Source organism: Myiozetetes cayanensis, unplaced genomic scaffold (genome assembly GCF_022539395.1).
Source record: "Myiozetetes cayanensis isolate MyiCay16 unplaced genomic scaffold, myiCay2020 scf2-11, whole genome shotgun sequence".
Taxonomy (NCBI): Eukaryota; Metazoa; Chordata; class Aves; order Passeriformes; family Tyrannidae; genus Myiozetetes; species Myiozetetes cayanensis.
The window spans coordinates 34869692-34894319 of NW_026087411.1; the positions used below are offsets into that span (position 1 = coordinate 34869692).

The 24628-nt window shown below is 37.6% G+C and overlaps 1 protein-coding gene across 4 annotated transcripts in view; it reads left to right on the forward strand.

Annotated features, from left to right (window-relative positions):
• The window catches only part of SMYD3 (SET and MYND domain containing 3), a 392669-nt gene that overhangs the window by 32190 nt on the left and 335851 nt on the right, over positions 1–24628 (forward strand). For 3 of the 4 annotated variants that reach the window (XM_050315257.1, XM_050315260.1, XM_050315258.1), the window contains exons 2-4: positions 14448–14511; positions 20603–20710; positions 21791–21848. In XM_050315257.1, coding sequence (XP_050171214.1) covers positions 14448–14511; positions 20603–20710; positions 21791–21848 — 230 coding nt within the window. The remainder of the gene's footprint in view (positions 1–14447; positions 14512–20602; positions 20711–21790; positions 21849–24628) is intronic. The other variant, XM_050315262.1, reaches the window with a different exon arrangement.

Below are 24628 nucleotides of genomic sequence, written 5' to 3' on the forward strand. Positions count from 1 at the left end.
TAAAATGTTCACAGACATTTTCAAGGTTCATGAATTTTGCAACAGTGATTAATACACTCTAATCCAGATTTCCACCCAAGGTTCTTTAAAAGTCTTTGCAAGTATGAACCTTGCAGTTTCCCTTTCCATTCAGATAGGTTAAGGAATTTCTGCTGTCTCTTGTTGGTTGAGACACTGCTGCTGTTCACCTAACCCATAGTTTAGGACAAGGAATGCAGTAAAATAATTTAAGAAGATTGATTGTGTGTGATTGATCCATTAGTTAGTTCTTGCCTTATCATGTTTGGGTTTTTGTTTTGTTTTGTGGCTTTTTTTTTGACCCAAAACCTGAACTTGTAGGTTGGTGATTTGTTGTTGTTGTGGTGTTTTGTTTTGGGTATTTTTTGGTATTTTTTTTGTGGTTTGTTTGTTTGTTTGTTTGTTTTTAAAAAGAATACAGTTGTCAGAACCTAAGAGTTTGAGGATGTTTTCTGTGATTTGGTTTTTTTTTTTTTCTTTTCAATCTCCTGCACAAGGGCTCATCTTCAACAGTGCAAAGAGCTAGTATCATGCTGGGAACTTTTATTAAATTAGGTGGAAAAGTAGCCTTATATGAAGTGCAAACACGTAGTCCTGATGCAACGAGAGTTCTATGTCAATGTCTTCTATATAACCTCCCAGTTTAATGTATCTTAGTTTGGAAACACCTGGCATACATCTGTCTGTCTGTCTAACATAAAGGAAAGCTTTTCAGGTTTTGTGACAGTTTCTGTTGTGAAGAAATTAGAAATTTCTACAAAATGTGAAACTAATCACATTTTATTAATTGTCGTGTAACCAGCATGGTCTTAGCCTGACTTTGGTAACACTGGTGGACAGCAGAGGAGATGCCGCGACTCAGCCTTGCTGGGTGAGGTTTTTCCAGAACAGCTGAAATACCAATGTAATAGCAGACTGTAAATTCAATCTGCTTTTAAGAAGAAAACAAGAATTATTTTGAAGTAAGAACACAGCTTAATTAAAATAGGTAATTTTTCTAATTGACAGCCTGGAAAAACCATAGATTCTTTATACATAACCTGTTCACCACCCTGTTCATCAGCCTATGATATGAAAGCCATCATACCTGGAGAATATGCACTACATGTCATTTTCAAAATAGAATTTACTTTTAAGATACATAAACCAAGTAAGTGTGGATCATCTAGAGATTAGATTTCTGATTTGAAATCTGAGTGGTTCCTTGACTGAATAGAATTTTGTTTCATGTTTACAGCCGTGAAGAAATCTCGTCATCTTTAAAGTTGAATTTTGCCATGGTAATAGCAGATGCATTGTGTTGTGTTAAAGGTTTTCTTCATCTTTTGTTATTAGTTTTATCCTTCCTGTATTAAAATGTTTTTATAATTTTTATTTTGCATTAGCACTTATAAACACAAAAGTGCTCTTATTCTTCAGGCAAGTTTTTTAGTAGTGGAACTCTTTTATAGTTGATAGAGCTGAGTTCCCTTTGCCACTTTTCAGTGAACCCAACAGATCTCTTTTTGAGATGGTGTATTCTGGTTTTGAGGAGTCCACCAAAAGGAGGAGTGGAGTCTTTTCATGTAGAGTTCTTTCATTCAGCTAAAATTGTAGGTGTAATTTGGGTTCTTTTAACTGTTTTAATAATCTATGTGAAATTAATCAGAGGCTTTGATCCACTTACTAGTTAAGAATAACCCCAGTCTAAGCAAACAGAGGGAGGCAATCTCTTGATTAAAATGAAACAAAACAAAAATCCCTAAACTCAAAACTACACCTGCATCTCCTACTATTTTTATATTGACACTTCAATTTTGGGCTTTTTGGTCAGACGTTAAAAAATTATCTACTTCAGCGAGTATTTCCTGCACAGCCTGAGGAACCAGAATGACTGAAGTTGGATGTTTGCCTCTGCAAGTCACCTGGTCTTTCAGCTGTCCTCTGGAGGAATACCTTCTCTGCACTTCTGATGTACAGCTAACACACATTGATGCTTTCATAAGAAATACTCAAATCAGTTTTAACTTAAGTACCTATTGCTGTTGTGAAACAACAGTGGGGACTTAATGTAAGCTACTTAAAGTTGTTGGCATGCTGTAATGCTTTTGAGTGAAGCATGCATGAACTAATGTGCATGAACTACCTGTGTGTAACAGTAGAGTTGTCCAAGGGGACGGGTGCCCAAGGGGGTGAGGAACCTCTTCTGAGTTTCATAATGTTACTGCAGGAGTGTGGTAGATGTTTGGGAAAGGTAATGAATAAGAGTGTAACGTTTTTGGGAGACATTAAAGGAAATAGGAAATATGGGATGAAAAATTCTGAATAGCAATAAAATGCCAATAGAGATTGTATATATATGGATAAGAATATATACACGCTTGAAAAAATATTTTTATTTTGCAATCTTGATGAAAGTGAAGTTTTTATAAAACAGCGAGGGTTTGATGGATCATTTCTTCCCAAAAGGCTTTTTCAGCTCATTGATTTGAGGCATGGTTGACTTCAGAAATTGTCAGAGGCTCATGTTTCTCAAACATGTACTGCAAGCATTTCTTTTATTCTGCAGAGCAGAGCATTGCTGTTGATTATTTAACTTTTACTGATATCTATAAGCCATATCATCACTGACATGCATTAACAAAACTCTAGCTCTCTTCCAGCAATTGCCTATCACAATAAACCTTCACTTTACTCCTTTGCAAATAAGTAATAACATATTTCTCATCTTCTTGTACTGTGCTCTGCAAAGTCTGAGTCCATGGTTGTTGAACTGAAACAAAAAATCTGATTTTGCTCATGACCCATTGCTAAAGCTGCGATATGATGATTAAAGGCCCATGTTTCTTGGCCATGGAGAAAATGAGATTTAACTGAAGACTTATAGTGATGTAAAAATAATATTTTCTGGAACATAAAAACCAATTTTAACTAGATAATTGTGCAAAATCCATGACCAATCCATATAAATTTGTGATTCTCCTTATTAGTTTAAACCTCCTTGCTGTGTCTGTCCCTCTTTGAAGCTTCTTCAATATCAATGGCAATTTTTGAAATGGAAATGTGTGCACTGTTGTATTATGATTGGGACAAATCAGCAGGAAGGTAGATGATAGTCTCTTATATTATGGAAGAGATTATGGCTTGGCATGTCCTCTTCTTTTAACATTTGCTATGGAATGTTGTAAGAGAAACATTGGAACCAGCAGCTAAGTGTGGGGAAGCATGTTGTATGTTGAAATTCCCATAACTTAATTAAGAAATCAATTTCTTAATTAAAATATTAGCTTTAGATTTTTAAAAAACACTTGGTTATTTCTCATGTTAATGCAACGTCATTATTATAATGCTTGATAAACTGAGATAGAAATGGAGAAACTTTCACTTAACATGTGGAAATTTTTATTAAAAAATTAGGATTGAATGAGAGTAGTTCAAGGTTTATCTCCATTTTTACAGTTCCACCAGAGTATTCAAATTTTTTTTTTTTTTTTGGTTGGTATTTTCTGTGCTTCCTCTCTAAAATAGGGGGTAGTGTCTGGGAGACATTAAATCATTTGGACACTTCCTTAATATGAATAAGTATCTTTTATGAAGGTATTGACTGTAGTTAGAAATGTAGCAATACTAATAACAGAACCAGTTTGTAAGAGAGGGCTGCCATTTTCAGGCATGCCTAAGTATGTGTGTATCTTCAAGCACGTCAGTTAGTGCTAAGGAAATTTTCAGGATTACTCCTAGTGTTAGATGCTTTCCTGGTCAAACCAGGAAAACGTTAATTTTTCAGCAGGAGAGCTTGTTCTGAAGGTAGTGATGACTTGGGGTCACAAAGTACACTTCTGAATCAGGCCAATTTCTTTAAAAAGACCTTTCTGCTGCAAATGGACAAATTTGAGAACCTTGAAGGGTGTATAGGTTTTGCTTACTTACTAATAGATATATAGAATGGGTGGGAAGTGGTCTGAGGCAAAGTAAAACTAGTTCTCTCAGCTGTTAAATTGTACTTACCTTTTTTCTGAAAATACAGAGGTGTCACTTCTTGTGACTTTTTTTTTTGCTTCCCTACTGAAAAAAAGGGAAAAGAGTAACTTGGATAACTGCTTTTTGAAACTGAAGAAACATCTATTACGTTTTTAGCCATCAGATGTCACCAGAGTACAGAGAGTAACTATTACTGATGTGGAACTGATTTATGACTTCCCTTGGCTGTTTATTTTGGAGTGGGAAGGCTCTGGTCCTGCGGAGGCTTTTTCAGATCAGCAGTCACAGTGCCTTGGCTGGCTTCACCATGTCTATGACTCTCTTAAATTTAGAATATTGAGCAAGAAATGTGTTTGGGACCTTGTCTTGCTTCTGTAGGGGCATTGACAACAGCGAAGCGTGGGAGGAAGCAAGCAAGAGGTGAACAAATATGGCCACACACTTCAGCCTTGGTATTTCCAAGCGTGTTTCAGTGGCATACTTGGCAGAGTCCTTGAAAGCAACTTGTGTCTGCACTGCACACAGAGCAATGGAACTGCTTATTAGCTCGTGTACCTTCGTTTGCTTTCCGACATTTGGGTGGTGCTCTGCCAGTGGTACAGGGACGTGGCCCTTTGCTCTTTGAGATGCTAGGGTGCTTACTGCCTTCTTGGGCAGCACCATACCCTGCCTGTGCTTTCCTGCAGGCACTCTGCCCACGGTGCCTGAGCTGAGTTTGGGGGTGTTTGCAGGAGTTTCAGTGCAAACAGGTTAACTGAACCTTACAAAGATCTTTGAGAACAAGATGGAGGTTCCAGTGAATCATTAAGGACTTTATGCTTTGAGGTGTGAAAAGTTTAGTGACTATGTTTTCTAATAGTAAGATTTCTTTCAGGCAATCTTGCCCTATTAGGTGGGCCATAGGGCACTTCTGAGGCTTAACTTCAATGTTTAGCTATTATATTTTTAGGCCTGCATGAAGATCTTTCTTTCCATTTCTAATGGTTTCAAGCAGCTGTAATGAAAATAACAATTTTGTTTTAACTGCCTTATAGGAGTCAATAGTAAATATTATATGTATATTCTGCATTTTCTGAATAATTTCTATGTAGTGTTGCTATTCCTATGTTAGTATGAAATACCTTCCCAAGAGGAACAATTACAGCAAAACCCCATCCTACTCTGGAGGGCTGGATGGAGGCAGGAAGCAGAGTTACTCATGTCAAGAACATTGCGCATTCTTCTAATACAAAAGTCTTCAGTGGGATTTTATGAGCATCCAGTTCATGCAAGATATCTGAAGTGTTCTTGTCGAGACCTCACGATATTAGTTACACCTGAGCAAAGGGGAAATAAGCTGTTTCTCTGGGTTCTGTGCCAGTATGTGCATGAATCTCTTTCTGTGTGGCCTCAGCACTTTCTGCTGTTTGATAGAAATAACATTTTTCCTGTGTTTTACTCCAGTTTTCTAGTTTTGTAGGTTCTTCATCTTATAAGTAAGCATAACTGGCTATCCTGTTATAGTCACCTGCATTTGAATCTTAACCTGGGTGTCATCTGACCATAAGAGCTAAGCAGGTTGAAAATGAGAAGTTCACTTTATGTATATCCTTTCCCAATTCTAAATCTACAGGACAAAATGTACTGGAATTTATTTCAAGGCCATCTCTATTACTATTTTGTCCAAGTTGCCTGAAATATTTTATTTTCTGTTCATCACCTTCCAAATGTGTTCCATAGGGGATGAAAGGACTTTTGTGTGTAGATGTTCATATTTGGGAAAAAGAAAAGCAAGTAAATAGGTATTGCAGGACCTCTAAAAATGTGTATGCCAAAAACATGAATGTGGTAAAGAAGAGAAGGAGCTAAGAAAACAAAAAGCTCAAGAACATGTTCTTCTCTGAATGGGTCAGAGGAGCTTGTATTTCACTGAAAATCATACATCCATATGACCCAGGAGGTAATACTAGCGGGATGTAAATATTTACATCAGTATGGTATTTTAGAGTAACAGCTTTGTTTTGGTGGAATGTTGACCTTTGGGTTGAAGAAAAAGCTACTTGCATATACAGCAGATTAATGAATTAATTTATCGTTTTTATAGGGAAAAGTGAAAGATGGGATGTTTTGTTATACTTGGCTTTGCTGGATTTTAACCACATGTTCCAGAAATGAGCATTTAAAAATATTGCCTGTAGCTTTTTTTTTTCTTTTTTTCTTTTTTTACAGCTTTCTAAGTTACAGATATGACCTTTTCATATTGTGAAATATAATCTGGTCTTCCTCAGTATTTGGCTTTCTTCTTTGATTAAAATCCCAAGGTGGAATGAATGTACTGTGTGACTGAAAATAATCTGTTTAAGCCTGAAATTGCTGGAGGCATGTTGGCGAGCCTACTGCAGGCAAACACTGGAGATGGCATTGATTTGAGCAAAATTGTGTCAAAGTCGCTTTGCAGGGCAAGTAGATGCTGGAGACAATTTGTAGTAGTTACCTGATGCTCTTGGAGCAAACTTCTGCTGTGTTCCTGCTTCAGTGCTCTCAGTGGGGAGCAGCTGTGAGTTTTGCTGGGGGGATAATTGCGGTGTTTTCACATAACTATTCATTTCAGTTGTGATGGTGTTTGTTCTATTCATCATGCATGTAGATAGTCTCGTGTGTGTGTGCGCCATGTGGGTACATATATACACAGATATAAATGGAAAAGGTATTTTATGCCAAAGCTAGTCGGTCTTGCTGTCACTGCCGAGACCCGGGTTCGATTCCCTGTCAGGGCCACTCCCGGGCAGATGGAGCTCGTTAGCCCTTAAAGGTAACCCATCTACGTCCTAAGGACCTCGCTGCCACCGTCCAAGCTCGCTTGGCCCCGGCAGATGAACCTTAGGATTAAAGGGTGGGCTCAGTTCCGCGCACACTGTGTCTCACCTAAAAAATCCAATGCGCAGGCTGGAAGGTGTAAAGACCTTCCCCGGATCTTCGCTCGCGAAGACTGGTCATTATTCTTCTTATTATTAGTCGGTCTTCTAAAACAACAACAAAAAAATCACTGTTTTGGGAGATGCTGAGTGCTTCTCCTGAACAAGTTAAAGAGCCTGGTACTCAGAAATTACTTCTGAGGTAAATTTTATTTTGGTTTTCAGTAGAGCGATTATCTTGTATTTCCTTGCATAGGTTAGGATAACGAGTAAATGTTGGCTGAAGAAGTAGAATTCATAAGTAAGATTAAATTTCATGCCTGTTTGAAGGCCATATTTTTAAGTATTTCTTATAAGTTCCTTCACTAAGGAAAGCACTGCATCTGAAGCTTTTTAATTTTTACCAGTTTGGTGGAGAGGTGTATAATTCTGTTATTAGTTATATCAGAATAAATACTACACTTCTAGTGGCTCTATTTTTGGAAAATCAATGGGGTGGGTGGTTTTTTTTGTTTGTTTGTTTGTTTTGTTTTGTTTGTTTTTTTTAGTTTAACCATTGGAGCATCATCTCTTTGTGGCTCTAGATAACTTTTCAGTTTCAGCAAGGAATCTTGCTCCATTCTGTGAATGTTGGATATTTAAAAAAAATCGATCTTTTTCAAAGTAGTGCAAAAACGTTTTGAAAAATAGACATTTTCTTATCAGAATTTAGCAATACTTAAATCACTGTGTGAACACAAAGACCAGATTCTACATATAAGTAAATCTACCCCTTGGACGTTTTTTTCAAGCTTTAACTTTGGCTCCTGCAACCTCCACAAGAAGAAAAAGCTAAAATTCCAATATATATTGTCAGATCATACTGCAATGTGGAAATGACTGTAGACCCTTACAAGTTTTTATTTAGAAAATGTTCTTCACAATTTGCAGACCAGGTATTCTTCAGAAGGAAAATCAAGACACAGAGAAGAATGATGGGCAATATATGTAATACACAAAACCAGGGAAAAAATAAGATCCAAGACCTCGTGTCAGCTAAAGTCGTATGACTCATACACCCGTTGAGTGTATATTTTAAAACCAAATACAGACAATGCATTTGTAAAAAATATTTGTAAGACTTGAACAGAACTGATACCCATTTAAGCAGAAGGATCATTTTTCTCGCCATCTATTTGAATTCTAATTTTTCCCTGTAGAATGTGTGCAGAAATGTTTTGGGGGTTAAATGTATGGCTCGGTGTAACATGAATTATGCAAAATAGCAGCAAATGTGGGCATTCAGGATGACGTGTAAGACTTCAGAAGCCAAGATTTAAGTTATGGGAAGTCATCCTCAATGCCTAAATTTTTATTTCTGTTAGTAGGTGGTGTGCTTTGGAGTGCAAATTGCCTTAACTGACAATTTGAGTAGGTCCTTCGGTTATTCGTGTATTCTCCTTTTTTTTAACCTGAACAGTGCAATATCTCTTCTGTGTTGAAGTATGAAGTAGATGATCATTGTATTTTGAAATAAAGTAGGTGTGTTTTCCTTACATAGAAGGTCTTAGTTCTTGCTTAAATAAGTGACTCTGATCATTAATGATTAGCTGTAGTTGCTATCTTTTAACTCTATAGTTTTTTGTCATTCTTACTACCTCCCTGAAAGCTACTTCTTCCCGTGCTGCTGTTAGGTTAAGAAAGATTAATTCCTATACTTAACACAATGAACCATGCAAGTGGACAGTATGTGAGATTTTTGCATGACTTTTAGGAACACAGAGTTCAAAGGCTTCTTACCTGGTGTGCTCCTATTCGCCTGGATCCAATGTGGGACCTGAGAGCAGTGAGCACAGCAACCTTAGGGCAGAAAAACCTGGCAGCTGTATTTCAGAGGCTGTGGGCCTTGTGACTTAGGAAAGATGGCTTCTCCTCTGCCAACTCATGCTCAATTACAGAGCAGGTCGAGGGCCCTGGCAAAGGAGCTTGCCAAGCTGCCCCAAGTGGGCACTCAGGGCACCAGAGGGGCTGGGAATCCTGGCTGTGGGCATGGCTGGCTGGCTGCAGAGAGTTCTTGCCTGCCCAGGGCTTGGATTTGGGATGTTGCAGAGGCGTGTGCCTTGGGGTTATTGCTGCCTGGCCCTCAGCACTGTTCGTCCTTGTCCCCGACAGTGCCTGGTGCCCATGTGGGTCAGCTGGGGGGTAACAGCGGGGGGCCAGCTGTGTCAGCTGCACCACCTTGTTCTTCTGCTGGGAGAGAGGTGAGGAAAGAAATGTGTAATTGCATGTGACATAACCCCTCTGCTCTGAAATCTACCAAATGTAAAATGGCTCTTTGCAATTCACAACTTAATTTTATTATTAGTTAAAACAATGAACTTATTTGCTTATTGTAAGTATTGATTGCTTTCACCTTGTGACAGATCTCAAATGCACATACTTGAGAAAATCCAGGTAGACTTTATGCCCTTGACAGGTTTGACTGAATTACAAAGGTCTAAGAATTTGTTGAGAAAATTAGTTCAATATGACAGGCATCTGAAAGAGCTGCTCTTTTGTTACACGTATTATAGGACTGAATTATTAGCTGAAAAATAGTATCAACAAAAATGCAGTAGGGGATTTGTGTGAGATAGTAGTTTTTTCCTGCAAGCTGTGGAAACAAAAGTGTGAATAAACTGCATAGAAAGGTGTGTTGAATGCGGTCTGGTAATCAAATGTTCTGTTATATCTGACACTTATCTTGTGAGTAGAGCTGAAAGTCAAGTGCCTGCAATCAGCACAGAAGTGTAGATGCATATTTCCATTATAAATTAAGTAGTCCAATTGTATTTGGTTGGCTTTTGTTGTGGTATTTTAAAATATATTAGGCCACTTTGTAGCAAGCAGAAGTATTTTGTGATGCTTTTATAAGGGCAGATGTTTTTTAAGTTGTGAGAGTGCAGGTGTGGCTCTGATAGGGCCTGATGGTCCAGGAAAACATGTATTTTTAGCCATTGCTGCTGGGACTTTTTGCTACTTTAATGTGTATAGGACTACAATTGCATATGCTCTGTTATCAAACTCCAAACTCATTACTGTGTTTTGATGAATGGCATTTGGAACAAAAAAAAGGTCTGCCTTCGAAATGGTTCAGTCATTCTGCTGTAAGGTGAGCACTTAGTCATTCAGATAATACTATAGAATGATAAAGAGAAGTTTCACAGAGGCCGCTGGGTGTAGAATATTGAATACAAAGGAGGTATCTGGAAAGAGAGAGGCCAAAAGCTCCTTTGTGACCTCTCTGCCACTCTGCACAGCCAGGTAAAACAGACTTATAAAAGGCAACAGGGACACACCAAAGAGTGACAATCTTGAGGGCTGTGGCTGTACATATGGGGAGCTTAACAGCAAACCACAGTTCTAGCTGCTTGGCTATCTTTTTTTGTTCTAGGTTGGTAGGTGGATTTTTATTGGTAACGTTGCCTGCAATGTTGTGAATGGTCCACTGGCAGACTCTGAAGGTAAAAAAGCCATAGCTAAACAACTTAAAATTCTTGTAGTGTCATCTTTCAGTTTTGAAAGTCTTTCAATTTGAAAGGTCTAGCTTCAGAAAAATTTTAATGTATCATGTTAAATGTGAAATATCTAGAAATAAGATGTGGATTTTTTATAAATGATTCTTTTATGTCCTTGATACGAAGTGCTGCTTAGTAATGAAAGATGTGTCAGAACTTGTCTCGGTGTGAAAGAATTTCTCTGCATAGTTTACAAGCATTTATTCTTACCTGAACTGCTTCTGATATCCAAATATATAAACCAGCATTTCTCTTTGGCTGAATTTCCTCCCTCCCCTACCATTTTTTTTTGTTTTGTTTTGCTTCCTTGTTTATTTGTTTTGTTTTGGTTGGTTGGGTTTTTTTGTTTACAGTAATTATTATACTGAAGTGTATTTTTTCCCCAAATTAGTCTGATATGAGCTTCTAATCTAAACTGAGAAATATACACTCCTCTATCATAAGGTGAAGTTGTGTCATTGCTCAACCTTGAAAATGAAGCCGTTCTCCCCAGCTGACAAAATGAAGATTTCACACCTGTTTCTAACTGTGAGTCATCCTTAGGCATTGCACCTTAAAGTCAAAAACCTATTGGGCACATACAGGATTTTAGATTCTGTTTATAGGAATCCAACAGTTGCTATTTTTTCCATCTCCAGGGCTGGCTTTGCAGGTAGGAAGGTTAAAGAATGCAGTAGCAAAACATGTATTTTTATCTGAAATATTTATAAATTACTGTTCTCCTGGTAGTTAGTAGGAATGCATACAAAACATTGTGAAACAAAACAGGGATTTTTATGCAGTACAAAAGATTGTTTCTTGATTGTAAGGATCTGTTCATAATGCTATTCTCAATCTTTGACCAATGCAGCTATCTAAACTCCCCAAATGCTTGTAAGAGTTCTAAGATCGTGCATAAACTCTTATTTTTAATAATTCAAACGTAGCAAAAATTTGCTATATCATTGAAATACCTTTCCCACTTGTAGGACTTAAGGAAAAGGAGAGGTTAGTTTGTGCTAGAGGATGCTCTGTGCTATTTCTGATGTTCTGCCCTTACTCTTGATAGTTTTGGTGTCTCAGTTGCAGTAAGTGGGCTACACTGTTTAGCCAGAAGTTCTAGACTGAAGTTTGGGCATATTTGGGCATTGTGGACATGTTGGTACTGTCTGTTTTGGATGTGGCCTTTGGATAGTGTTCTACCTTTTTGAAGTCACCCATGAAATTAAAATTTGGGAACAACCGAGCAGTGTAAGTAAAAGAAGAAATAAATGTCATGTTGTAAAGCAGTTGAGCTGGGAATCTGAGTATATGGTATTCAGCCTCTAGATTGCTGACAACAGCAGTGGAATTTTGCACTGATGACAGCAGAGACAGTGAATTACACCTTCTTTTAGTTGCATCAGTTGGGAGTGCAAGTGAAAAGAGCATACCTGGTACTGATGTACCAGCAATCTTGCAGAGAATCTGATTGTTTAAACTTGTCCCTTCAGTTTGAAATGGGCTGTGCTAGATACTTACTTATCTCCCAATTAAATTGGAAAGCTGAATTAATCTATATAGTAAGATATGAGGCAGTTAAATGTAAAGCACTACAGCAATGCAAATATTGCGTTACTAATATTGCCTTTAGAGGGGGACAGTGGCACGACTAACACTTTTCTTCTTGCCTTGTAGAAGAATGGAGAAGGAGGTACTGAGGAGTAGGTCATGGTGACAGATTCTTGGGTGTAACTGAGCTGTGTTCAGCCATGTGCTTCTCATAAGATAATAGTGGCACCCAGTGAGATACTGTGCTTCACCAAGGCAGAGGGGTGGCCATGAGGAAGTGTGAGGGGAAATAGTAAGGGTTGCGTTGCCCATAAACTCCAGATAGTTGTTGTGTCTATGTTGTGGTTTTGCTCTGGGTCAATTTGCTTTCATACTCCCTACACAATTATTGTTAGTTGAGAGAAGGTTTAGGCAGACAAAAGAGATTTGACTTGGGAAAATAATATGAACATTTATTACTAGCAAGCTAAAACTAAAGAACTATATCTACAACAGTTCTACTTAAGTAAAAGTACTATGTATTTACAGAAATACTTCTCCCCCCTTTATATCAGTCCAATAAGGAAAAGCAGTTTCTTTCTCCATTCTCGGAGCTTCAGGTTTCTTCAATAACTCTGCAGCACTCTTGTCGCAGCTGGAACTGGTTTTTCTTCCATGGTTTTGCAAGGGGACACTTGCCTACCATGGATCTTCTTCCACGGGATTACAGGTGATAATGGCTTTTGAGTCCACCCCTGTTTCTTGTGGAGGTCCCTTCCCACGAGAGAATAGTCCTTAATAGACCTCTCCGGCATGGGTCTAACATGGATCTCTTACTTGGATCCCCACATCTTACCTGAACCGTTTGCTCCGGCGTAAGTTCTCTCTCTCAGGGTCACAAATTTTCAACAGGACTCTGCTTCACCTCAGGTTTCTCATAAAGTCTCGACTTCTTCGTGCATTAATTTACTCCAGTGTAGACTCTTCCACGAGCAGCACGGAGATCTCCTCATCCCAACAAACTTGCATAGGTGGCAGGGATTTATTTTTCAGTCTCTTCCCTGCTGAAGGGAGAGAGTGAAAGGGGGGAGAAAGAGTCCCCCCCTTCTAACTTCTCTCTCCTCCTGGCTGCTAGCTTTGACCTTGGAGGTGCCTTATCTCTCTGCTGGAATTCTTCTGCCATGGTTTCTGTCCAAATAGTCAATCCTCTAAAGTTTTTTTTTCTTCACTCTCCCACAAGGGAGAAGGGGGGCTTCAGTGCTACACCTGCCCCTGGCCCAGGCCGGGGAAGGAGAGGACCTGGCCCTCCACCTGGGGTTTGCTGCCTCTCCTACATGGCTACTGCTCCTAATTTCAACTGTGCAACAAGCCTTCTCTTCTGTTTTTCTTAAATACGTAATTAGCAAAGGCGTTACTGAGAGTTTTAATTGACTTCTTGTCTGGAAATCCACCTGGACAAAACTATCCTCAGTCCCAGAAGTTGGCCGGCTGGGCAAAATCACAACAGTCTATAATGTGAATCTCCTGCCTTCAGTTTTAACAATGACAAAAAAAAACATATACTGTTTTTCCAGCCTAGTGAATGATGATGATGCATGTAAGTAACCTTGCATGTTAAGGTATCAAAGTGAACAATTCGCAGTGTTACCAGAATAATGTCTCATGTTCACTATCTTCTACAAGAAAATAAGAGGGGAGAGAAGCCCCAAAATCTGTCTCATTTCTACTCATTGGAAGTGTCTTTACTTGAACTTATATTTTTGAGGTGCAAGACTTGCTCTGTATGTACTTTCATGTTTAATGGTTACTTAGTGTTTAAAAATTTACAGAACTTCAATGACGTTTTCTTAATTCATATAACTGTGAATTAAGACATCATCAGAAAACAGTCCTACAGTCAGAAGGTGCTTTTAGCCATTAGATTGTGATGTACTGGTCTGGTAGTTCTCCTTCTGGTTTTCATTGTGTTTTTATCCTCCCCCCATGAATTTTTATTTTGTTCTCACTGTCCACTGACCAGCAGTATTTTCTTAGAACAGAAATTTCTGCTGACATGTCAACTTCAGACTCTGTTATAAAGATGAAATTTGATGTCACTGCTGCAGGTTCACAGCAAGGTCTTGTTTAAGACAGATAGTGACACTTGCTTAAGACGAGACTCAGATAGTAAACAGATTAGCTAACTGTATTGCACAGCTCTAATTATAATGTTATCTGCAAAATCAAACTCTTCAGAGTTATAACTATATGACAAAGCACATTTGATACCTTTACTGCTGATCCAACGTGGCCCCAGAAGTGTTGAGTGACATGAGTAAAGGATTGTGAATATAGCTTTGAACACGATTATGCACAGCTTCTTCTTGCATAACAGTGCCTTTTAGACTGTTCTTGTTTTTCAGGTTTTTCTGCATTGGAATTATTGCATTGGAATATTTGAAAATTACTGGTTATGTAAGGATAAATACAAAACTCCATTTTTATTTATGACATTTTTTCTTTTTTTTTCTTTTTTTTTTTTCCTAAACAGGAATGAACATCTGCACAGATGCTCTCAATGCAAGGTTGCTAAATACTGTGGTAAATCTTGTCAGGTAAGATGAAAAATAACAACTACAAAGGTTTTAAGAAAGCAGGCATTTGAACACTTTATTTACAGGGTGTCCATGCATTTTACATGTTGTCATACCTCCACACTGCAATTTGTTATTTGTAGTTTTGGAGAGGGTGTGTAAACATGCCACCTTGTTTTATTTGAATACTTTTATAGTTACAAATATAAGATTAAAATCAGTGCAATAAACAAAAGTTTAAATGTATGGTGTTTGATCTCATTATGTTGGGGATGCAGCACTCCAGGTGGGGTCTCACAAGAGCCCTTCCTTAACCTATTGGTCACACTGCTTTTGATGCAGCCCAGGATACAGTTGGCTTTTGGGGCTGCAGTTACACATTGCTGGGTCATGTTGAGCATCTTGTCAACCAACATCCCCAAGTCTTTCTCCTCAGGGCTGCTCTTTTCATGTATCATGTGCTTCTATAAACAATTCTGCCTTAGTATAATCTATAGTATTCTCAACATGCCAGAAACCCCTTCTTTTGGGGATTAAAACATATGGAGAGGGAGAGGAGGAAGATATGTCATTTTGATTCATCATATGGCTCATGTGTGCAGCGTACATTAGGTGCTTACTGTAGCATCAATAATAATGCCACAGGTAGATATATTATGGGAGATCATAAGAAAAATATGGCTGTAAAGAATGCAAAAGACCAGAGTATTTTCAAGGTATGTTCAAAACAAATATCTTCCAGGAGAGTCATTGGTAAAGCTTCTGTTGGCAGCTCTCTAATGTGAAATGAGACTGTGCTGGCACTGACCTGCACAAGCAAATCTGCAAGGTGTAATACAGTAGCGTTCCAACCTAGGTGTAGAGGCCATGAATGCAGGCAGGAAATGGGGCTTGCTCCTTGGAGAACACAGCTATGTGAATGTGCTTCAAGGATTCATAAGGGACAGACTGAAGGCATCCTGGGTGTCTTTGGTTTATGCTTCCAGCTCTGGGGTTTGTGAGCTTGAAGCCATCCACGGCTGTAGGTAGGGATTTCAGTGAGACAGGCTACTGGTGCTAAAAGTAATCTGCACTTAAAATGCTGTGTATTTTTGACTACATAATGTCTTGAACTGTCAGTATAAATAAATATTGAATTAATGTTATGTAATATCCTGTGATGTTGGGTAGCAATTGAGATAACAGAAAAGTTAGTTTTTAGTCAAAACAGTGAATTTATTGGGATTGATGACTCAGGACACATGATCCAGATAAAACTGAGACCAGCCAGATCTCTTTCTCTTGAGAACTGTCCTCTAATTCCTGTTTATTTTGATAAGCTAGCTAAACTATTATGCAGCTCTGGTTTTATAGCAGGTGTTAGCAAAGCTGAACCAAATGTTTTGTGCCCTACTTAACCTCTGTAGCTTTAGTGAAATTCATTAATATGTGCACTTCTAATTGAACTAATTGGTCAACAAATAAACAGCAGGGTATGGAGTGAAACTGCAGTTTGCACATTTATAAAAGTGAATACTGGCAGAACAGGACTATTTTAGTTTTATAAATACAGATAATTTTGAAATGCAAATTATGCAGTTGGATTTGCAGTTTACACTTAGTTGAAGACTGATTTATTTTTTGTTGTGTGTTAAATAAATACTGCAACTCAAAAAACTTAGGCTTAAAATCTACTAGTTTTGTGATTAATACATTAAATGAAATCAGAATTAATATAAAAATCTGACTTAAAAAGAAAGGTTAATCTCAATAGCTGACCTAGGTTTAGGAAAAATGTAGACTTTGTGAGGGAAACTTCAAAGTAAGTGTAGCAGGGGATTTCTATGTTAGGATGTACCAAAAAGAGCCATTTTTAAACCTGCAAATATCTTGTAAGCAGCTTCATTTGTTTTAAAATGTCATGTGGTCCAAAAAACTTTCTTCAGGCCAACCTTATGGAGAATAAATAGTTTTGAAATGTTTCTCTTTTTAAAACTTTCTGTGAGAGTAACTGTCCTTTAAGGGGATATGTATGCAGAGCCAGGAGTCCTGGAAAAAAAAAAAAAAGGAAATCAGAATATCCAGTTTTGACAGATCTCCATAATGTTAGTATTGAAAATTACAAGTGAGTTGTTCCAAATTTCAAACATTACTATTATTTTTCAGGCCAGCTGAAGCAAGCTGATTTCCCTTCTACCACTTTAATTAACTTTAAAAAATATTAGAAAGGAGGAAATGGAACTTATTGGAAGAGATCCTTTAGGGTAACCTTTTTCAATTGAATTCTCATTTCAGGATCAAGTAAATGTAGACTTTTTACTTTTAATTTTTTTTTTTTTGGTCAGACTTCATTGACTTTTGCCCCTATTTGCCATTTCTGTGTTGTAGTCCCTTTCCCACTTGTTGATGCCTAATGTCATGGTGCTGTCTGCCTTCTAGCAGTGTTATGTTGGTTGACTGTCTCTTCAAATGTAGAGTTACCATGTCTGCTGCTCCTCATAATCTTCAAAATGCTGTGACCTCCCCAGGCAATGTTTATTAATATGGTGCATCCCTTAGATTGGGGACCAGTGATATTGATGATAATCCCTGACAAATGAGAGGGTCATTTCAGGCAGAATTTGGAATGTGACATTATCCAACATTGTTAAAATTATGTAATAAGAGTGAAATGTCTCAATAAAAAAAAAAAAGAAAGAAAGACATTCTGTAAAAATATAAACAATTAGGCACTGTTGGGAGACTGGGGTAGCATGTGTCTGTGAAAGAATGGATGCACACTGGCAAAATAGCTTAGCTAAAAATATGCAAGATGTTGCAGGCATATGCGAGTGGTCTTTTTGCTTGTGCCCTGAGCCAGCAGAAGGTGATCCTGTGCCTGGATTGTCCAGTGAGGCATTAGAGTCTGTGTGGTGCTGGTTCAGTGGGCAATCTCAATCTGCCACCAGCATCAGCTCTGTGCTGCGCTGTCTCCTAAGCCATGTGGGTGCTGACCTTTTTCACCTGGGTAAAGCCTGAGGATTTGCACTTGGGATACTCTGAGCTTCAATGAGAGACAATGCTTTGGGAGGAGATAAAAAGAGGGATATTCTGTCTGAGTTACTGAGTGTAGTCAAGCCTGAAGGAGGAGGGCTGTCTACTGCCCTGCACTGTTCACTTGCCTTTCTTTGCCTCCTTCTATTAGTGTTCATTTCTAATAGGGAAAACAAAATCTACTGCAAAATTGGAAGCCCTTCCCTGGCATGGAGGAGAAGGGTCACACCAGGTGGCCATACCTCTGCATTACGGTATTTACACTCATGATGGATCTGGAATATAAAAACCTTGACTGAAAACCAGGATACGCAGAATTAAGAAAACCCTCCCACAAGGAACTGTGGGACTAACATAAGCCCATCCAACAAGTACTGTTAGAGACTGACTCTTAAATTAAGTCTCTCCAGGGTCACAGATCTTCATGGTTTCATATTCTGTAATTTGTATCATTATTGTAGTGGTAGTGAGAAGAAATATTGTTGAATTTCATTATACTTAATGCATTTGGAGCTTTCCCTTCTCTCCCTGACCAGTTGGGAAGAAGTGAATGGCAGTCCCCATTCCAGGTCCTTCTGCGGAGGAGTCAGACTAACTCCTTTTTGGCATTAGTTTTGGCCGAAGTGCTCTTCCGTAGAAGGCACGTGTTTGAACTGTTCTTATCACATGGGAACGCATCTCAAAGAAACATGGCATATGATGCTGTGTGGTACAGCATATTTCATCTCGTTAGGGCTTTACTGGTTGGGTAAGCTATTAATCATTTTGATGTCACCTCTAGCATGTTTAAAATTCTGTTCAACATTTATGTAGAGGAAAAATTCTGACACATAAAGGCTTGCTCCATAGAACATTTTTAGTTTAAGTGGGATAAAAATGCCATTGTAATTATATTACACAGAATGATGTCTGGACATTTACAAGCATGACCTTGTTTCTTCTAGACAAGGATAATTCTATTCAGCACTAAATACTGAACTTTTATTTGTCAGACAGCATGTGACACTAACCGTATTTGGATTAATGCCTTCTTGGGGTCACTTTTTCCCCTCGTAGAGTTATGAGTAAAGGAAACGAAATCACAAATCTCATATGTATCTGAAAGAAATAAAAAATCCAATTTATTTATTATGTGTAAGCCACGGGGGGAAAATCTGGAATGAAATAGAATAAATGCTACTGCTGACAAAACCTAGTTACCTGAAACAATTCCCCCACTTGTATGCAGCTTAAGAAGAAAATTGCGTGATTGCCTTTGGAATCTTTATAACTAGGATGTCAGCATCCACAGATGTGATGTACCCTTGCACATATATCTGCCATTTCCTTTTTTTTTCCCTATTTTTTAATTGCTGAATGTGTAATTTCTTTATATTAAACTTTTTATCATTTTCTCCATGGCAGTTACCTAATGGAAGCTGTTTTTCTGAGTTCAATTTTTTCCCCCCTTACTGCATATCTGTGAGAGAATGACACCTTCAGAAGCCCTTGGTTATTCTGAGTTCTTGTCATTGTAGCAAATTTTTTGTTGTGCCCCGTTCTTTCAATTTGCTCTTAAAACTACCTGAAGCAACTGTGTGGTTTCAAACATAAATTGTGAATATGCAAATAAATTGTGTAAATATGTCGTATGTTAATGAGATGGAATTTTTGTAAATTATAAACAGAATTTTCTGCACGTAAAGAGGGAAGGCAAGGAAAAAAGATGATCAGAAATTGTCTCCTCAAGGATGTTTCTTTAGCTGATGACTCATTCTTGTTGCTCTTCTACACTGATCTGGAGGAAACAATAAATGAGGGGAGAAAAAAGACATATTTCAATATATAGCAGCTTTCCTCTATCTTGTCATCCTGTTTCTTCTCTGCTATGGAAATGTTAGTCTCTGTGTGCTACTTTAGTTAAAGTGGTCCATGAAACAAAAACTGCAGGTTGGGGTAGTGTATGCAACTTCAATATTTTTGGTTCCATCTTCTGTTTTCGTTTCAGTGACTACTCCTGGTCTGAACTGTGAAAATATCATCGTCAGTCCTCCTACCTGTGGGCATGAATGCCTCGTTAGCTCAGGGATCCTTGGGGACAGTTTTTTCAGCATTGAAAGTGCATGAAACTTGACCATTGCTTTAAAACAGCTGCATTTAGTGAAGTGGATGTTCTCAAAAGTCTTTACAGTCTTAATTGCTGAGGGAACACACTCCTAGAGTATTGTGGATGTTGGTTAGTATCCTTTCTAATTCTCTCCCATCTTGTGAAGTCTACAACAACATACTGTTACTGCTTCTTGAGACAACAAAATGAGAATCAGAGCCCACTTTTTTTATCGAATAACAATTTAAGCTAGCTGGAATGGTGGTATCGATGCAAACTAAGCTGGTGATGCCATTTATAGCATGGTGCATAAAGGTAAAGAAAATTATTTGTGGTAGCAGGAACATGTGGTGAAAAATGGAGGTGTTTCTTCTAGGTTTCTGTGGAGTTTTCATTCTATCTTCACTTGCTCCTTTTGTGCACCAGTGGCGTCACACACAATGATTGTAGATGGTACAAAGCTGTCAGACAGCAGTATGAAGCAGACTAAGTGAGGTTTGTATTGGCAAGGAAGTGGACAAGGAACTTTTGTTTGTGTTTTTATTAGATTTTATTGAATTCAGAGGTAGCCTAATGATGATACTCTTGTGTCTTGAACCTGCACTGCTGTAGCTCCAGTGTCCATAGTATCAGTTACCCATTTTAGTTACATTTGAGGAGGAAATGGCATGATGGGCTTGGTTAACCCAGAATGTTGTTTTCCACAAGACTCATGTTTTAGCTACATTCTTGGACTATACTACTAAAGCACATGTGCTGCTGTTTCTTCTGCAGTTGGCATCCAAGGTTGCTGTGTTGGAGGCTGCCAGGGTCACTGTACATCAGTACCTGTGGAAGGTTCCCGTCATGGTCCTCTGGAGCTGACTTTCAGCTATGAGCATTTTTGTGTGTATATATAACTGTAAATAACTATATAAATAAAAATATGTATATCTATATAAATAGGATACAATATTATGTATAATAACATGCACTTTTTTTTTTTTTTTTTTTCATTTTTAAAAATTCTAATAGAAAGAAGCTTGGCTGGACCACAAGCGGGAATGCAGATGTCTTAAGAGCATTGAGCCGAATTTTCCTCCAGACTCTGTCAGACTTGCTGGAAGAATTGTTTTTAAACTAGTAAGTGAATTCTTTTAAGATCAATTTAGTGCAGCAGATTCAGATAAATACTTTCTCACTCTACATTTTTAATGTGATTAAGAACTAGAAGGCTGAAGTGACTGGGATTGCTGAAGAAAGTTGGACTGCATATTGTGTTACAAGATTACTGACTTGTTTGCAGAAATGCTGAAAGGATCAAGAGATACCAAAATGGACATAATTAAGCTCAAGGGAGCTGTTTATTGATTTTCTTTTCCTATGACTATGTGGTAGCATTCCAAACTTATTTCTGCCTGTAAGGAAGGCGTAGGGAGACTTTGTTTTTCCTTCAACACTACTGAGTTATTGGTGCTTTTCTATTAACTTCATGGGGAACCTCATTCAGCTTTATTTGAATGAGTGGTAAGGACAGAAGCACTGTTAGCCTTTTTTTTAGAGGGCATAAGGCCATGCTTTCCATCTTGGATTCTCTTAATCTGAATGACTTCTTTTTTTTTCCTAAAATCTCTTCGAAGTCCTGGGTGTTTGACATTCCCACAGTTTGATTACTTTATGTGGACTAAATTTTCTGTTAGGTTAAGCAGCTTATGACTGTGTGGGATTGTAAATCAAAAGGGATTTGCTCATTTTTTTGCTAAGCCTTCCATGATGCTCTCTGTCTTGGATAAAAATGTGTGCATTTGTTGTGGTCTGAGGTGATAAAATATGATTGCACATCATACATTGTTGGCAAGAGTTTGTGCATGATGGTTTTTAAAGGGCAAATATGTACCTAGTAATACTGTGCATTAATTATAGCCACATGAAATCTGAAACTGTAAACCTCATAAATTGCTTTCAATTATACTGTGAAGGGCCAGAGTAAATTACTAAAGGTCAGCTGTCAAAGTGCTGAAAAAAATTAAAATTAGTAGAAGTTATAACAACAAAAAAAATTATTTTTTTTAGGATAGTTTATGCAAAGTACTGCATTTATGTTGATGCCGTTAACCTTACCTAATTATCTCACGGGCATATCACATGGAATAATCAATCTTTTAGAGTGTTTTTAAGATAAAGCATGGTATGTAAGTGTTAATTATCTGGTTTTCTCTACAGCTCAGACAATCAGTATGCCTTTCTGAGAGACTCTACTCTGTTGCTGATCTTCAGTCAAGTAAGTAATTGCCAGCCATATTTCAGGAAATACTTCCAAGGTCTGCTTTACAGAATGGCCATGGGATTTTCTTGCAACTTGCCTTCTGAAGGTTTGCTCTGTAGAATAACAGAATCAAAGACAAAACTTGCAAAAAACTCTGTGGGGAAGAACAGTTTTTTTCTAAGATCAACTTAGAAATAGATAACTTCCATCTTATTTTTTGCTTTGATATTTTTTTCTCATTTTGTAGTGCACATCTTACCTGTTCAATTTTTAATTTAACTGATGTGTGCCTTACTAGGTACTACATACAATATTTTTACATACATATACAAAATACATATATTTTTACATACATGAGGTTTACTTTTTTAGTACTTACGTACTATTGCATAAAGCTTCAAAAGAACTTCCAGAAAAAGGAAAGAAATGTAAAATTTTGAATGGACTTTTCAATGGAGAAAAAAGGATTAAATTTTTCAGGTATTACTTTTGTGATTTCATAAGTTTCAACTGCTTGAGTAGAAAAGAATGCTCATTACAATCTCTCAGCAGAGCTAAAGTTGATATAGAAAACATTTTTTTCAGATTTTGTGGCATCATAAAGGTGAAGACTTAGAAAGGAAGAAATACATCCTTGGTTCATTTTTGCATCTGTTTAGAGGGATTTTCTGTAATGTGAATATTTTGATTACCTCAATGTGTTTTTAGTATTTTCCAAAACTTTGACTATAAACCAGCTTGATCTATTGGTATAGTTAGTTAGAAATAAAACCCACATAAACATAAAAATTGCAATACAGAGTGTTACATTTTACTTCTTTACCTCCTGACATTCTTCTGCCTTCTTCCAAACTGCAAGGGCAAAAGACCTTAAGGCAGCAAATTAAAATGGATTAAATTTCAAATATTTCAAACGTCATGGTTTTCTGCAGTGGTTATTTTCAAATCGTGTAACAAGGGTTTATGGAGAACAGATGCTTCAAATGAAGTTAAAATGATGAAGACTTGTGGACTTTTATACTTCATGGTACTGCTGGGGTCTAAGGAAAAAAGTCTTTACTGTACCAATGTCTGCTTGCAGAGTGGCCCAGGAGGAGCTGGAGGGAAGAGTTTCCCTTTAAAAATTAAATATTCATCACTTGTATCTAGCGTAGTTGTCCCTAGAGTAGGCAGAGATTTTTGTGTAACTGTGATCACTGAGGTTTCACAGTAGCCTTCAGAAGATGATCTCCACTTTCCTTGATTTGACTGGAGGCAAGAGGAATAGTGTGATAAGTTTCGTCTGGAGAGAAATGGTACAAAAATCTAGAATGGCTTAGGTAAAGATTTTGGCTGATTCTTTACTTTTGTTGTTTTCCTGGATTCCTCTTTTAGAGTGAGTAGATGGTCTCTATGGTTTTGCAGTTAAAATAGTCCAAAAGTGTTTTGGACTGGTGTGACAACTTGTAGTAGCTGTGACAATTTTTGTATCCAATTTTCTGTATCCTTGAAAAGCTGCTGTCATTTCATAACACTTTTTCCATTTGCTGCACAATTGGTGGATGGTGTTGATAAAGACTTTTTTTAATTCCTTGTGTAGTAGAATCTGTAGTCAAAAATGCATTTTCATTAGAGGCCTAAGTATATAGGGGAAAAGATTTCTTTGAAAGGAATCACATGAACTAAAAATACAGACTGTAATCTTCTGAAGCGAAAAAGTTCTTAGGAAGAATCTTTGTAATAGAGGATAGCGTTTCAACACTGATCAGAAATATGACAGAATTCTAATTGATACTCCTTTATTTTTCCTTTCCTCCCTCCCCCCCCAACCTGGAAGTCCAAAATATTTGCAAATTATTATTGTTACTATGCTGTCTCAGTCTGCTTTACACTATTACTTTTTAACATTACTTTATGTGGTGGGTTGGTTTTTAATGTGCGAGACATAAAAATGGAACAGAAGCATATAAAGTCTTATACACTTGTTGAATAATTATCTGATGAAATATCTAATACATAACCCTCCCCCCCAAATTATATGGAGGCATTAAGCCCTTTGTAAAATCTGTTCCCATCTCTGTAGTTCCTTCAAATTCATTGCATACCCTGAAAATATTAAATAGAAGGGGTATCTGTCTGCATTGTTACTTTTGCTAGCTCTCACCTATATGAAGACTATTCCTTCCTTACCTACAGGCTCCCTATATGTTACAGTAAGTCAGAAATCATCTTTGTTTTTAGGTACCAAGATTCAGTTTGCAGAAAAAAGCTTGTGTGCTGTACTATGGGTAGATATGCTGCTACTTTACTTGTATCAGTATCAGAGTTGCATAATTAAATCCCCATGCCTTATTTAGAAAACTTTCCACTGGCTTTTTGTAGCATTTTGTCTCCCACACCAGGGTTCTTAAACAATTGAAAAAAGTTTCTTAAAAAATGAAAAGATTCAGAAATTTCATGTAATTTTGCTTTTGGTCTTGTCTTCTTGTGTGCTATGAAAACCAGGTCTTGATCATTTACTATTAAGGATCCCATGGGACCTTTTGCTGGATCATTAGCTCTGATGTCCTGGACAGATTCCAGTGTGGATAATTGCATTCTGCTTCCATCTCTGTCAGTTCTCCCTGAAGTTCCAGTTGGTTCAGTATTCATGTTCACATCTGTCCTAAGCTGCAGAGTCCATTTATAACATGCCGCTTATACAATTCCTCTTCCCCATTCTGGAGGTGTTTTATTTACTAATAGTGAAACAAACCATGCCTTCCTCTCTTTGTTACTATATATTTTGCAGTGTGTGTCAGGTAGTTTAATGTGAA